The sequence below is a fragment of the Echinops telfairi genome, unplaced genomic scaffold, assembly GCF_000313985.2.
Source record: "Echinops telfairi isolate 266 unplaced genomic scaffold, ASM31398v2 ScPeMD7_7468;HRSCAF=8506_0, whole genome shotgun sequence".
Classification (NCBI taxonomy): Eukaryota; Metazoa; Chordata; class Mammalia; order Afrosoricida; family Tenrecidae; genus Echinops; species Echinops telfairi.
Window position 1 is genome coordinate 800,380 of NW_022111369.1, and position 1,446 is coordinate 801,825.

The window sequence follows — 1,446 nt, forward strand, 5'->3', positions numbered from 1 at the left end:
ACTCACTCATCACTCACTCACTAGCTCACGCATCACCTATAACTCATTACACTGGGTAAATTCCAACTCATAGTGACCCTGTAGGACAAGAAGGAAATGCCCTGCAGGTTTCCAAGATTGTAACTTTTTACTGGAATAGACTGCTTCCTCTTTCACCAGAGGATCAGCTGATAGTTTGGAATTGCTCACCTGTGGTTAGCAGACCATCTTGTAATGCAGTCTGCCACCAGAACTCCTTTTGTATGAACTACAACCTTCCATTACACCCAAGTTAATACCTGTCTAGAGTCCCATGCAAATAGTTTATAGACACTTCCATTGTAATAATACAAATTTGGAATACACAATTGGGAAATATAGAGTGTACATTCTAGTTTGATGAACTAATGACATCTTTCGAATATTCTTTTTATGTTGTTTTGCTTTTCAGTCTAGAACGTTCCTCTCTAATTACTATCGAGATCATAATGTGGAGCTATCCAAACTGCTGCATAGACTGGGACAGCCTCTGCCATCATGGTTGAGACAGGAGCTGCAGAAAGTGAGATAGCATTGAAGATAAGACCAAGGCTCTCAAGACACTTACTGCTCTATTAAGTAGAAGAAGGAAAAACAGCCCCACAACTTATATCCCTTAATGAACTTGTGATTATATGCAGAGGACAGTGTGAATAAATGTCCTTCTATCTTTTTCATAAAATGAAAACTGTTATATAAGCACGCATTGGCAATTACTCTCCATCTCGGTGTGACCTTTGGGAAATAATATGGGGTTTTGTGGCATTATCCAGTTTCTAATGTGGAAACCATAACACAATCTAGTTCTTCTGTTAACCAGAAGGTTTCAGAAAATCTATGTATGACTGGTAAGCCTCATGATATGCAAGTGACCAATCAAAATCTTGAGAATAAAGATAGAAATTGAGGTAACTGTAAATGAGATCGGTGGTAACCAATATCTGAATCAAGGGCTAACATTTTTGTCTTGCTAATTTCAAAACAATTTTGCTTTTATTATGAAAAATTTCCCATGCTTTTACATTTTGAACATTATTAATCAAATTGTAGCCAACATATATTTTCCTTTTTTGTTACTCATCTTTATGAACTTCATTAACTTGCTAAAAAAGTTGTGAAATTGTTAACCTCAGATTTTTTGGTCTGTTTTTCTCTTGAAGGAGGCGACTATTAAAAAGTCCATCTTCCCAGATACTGGTATCTGATCTGGCCAGGTTTACCGTTCTCAGTGAATTTTACCTTATGCTTCCATCAAATCTGTCACAAAATTTTGGAATCAAGAAATGGCAATGCATGCTTTGCATAATATTATGAGAATGTACAGGGCCATCTTTAAATGGATTCAATATATGATTATGATATTCATCTACATATATCCACCTTGATAATAATGTAGTATTTATACATGCATATCTATTTTTAATTTTG

At 35.5% G+C, this 1,446-nt stretch overlaps 1 protein-coding gene across 1 annotated transcript in view; it reads left to right on the forward strand.

Moving 5' to 3' along the window:
- LOC101650333 (N-deacetylase and N-sulfotransferase 4) overlaps positions 1–1,393 on the forward strand; it is a 356,545-nt gene extending 355,152 nt beyond the window's left edge. Inside the window, exon 13 of the mRNA XM_004703471.2 lies at positions 431–1,393. Within this exon, the coding sequence (XP_004703528.1) occupies positions 431–550 (120 nt within the window). The 3' untranslated portion in view covers positions 551–1,393. The remainder of the gene's footprint in view (positions 1–430) is intronic.
- The last annotated feature ends 53 nt before the right edge of the window (positions 1,394–1,446 follow it).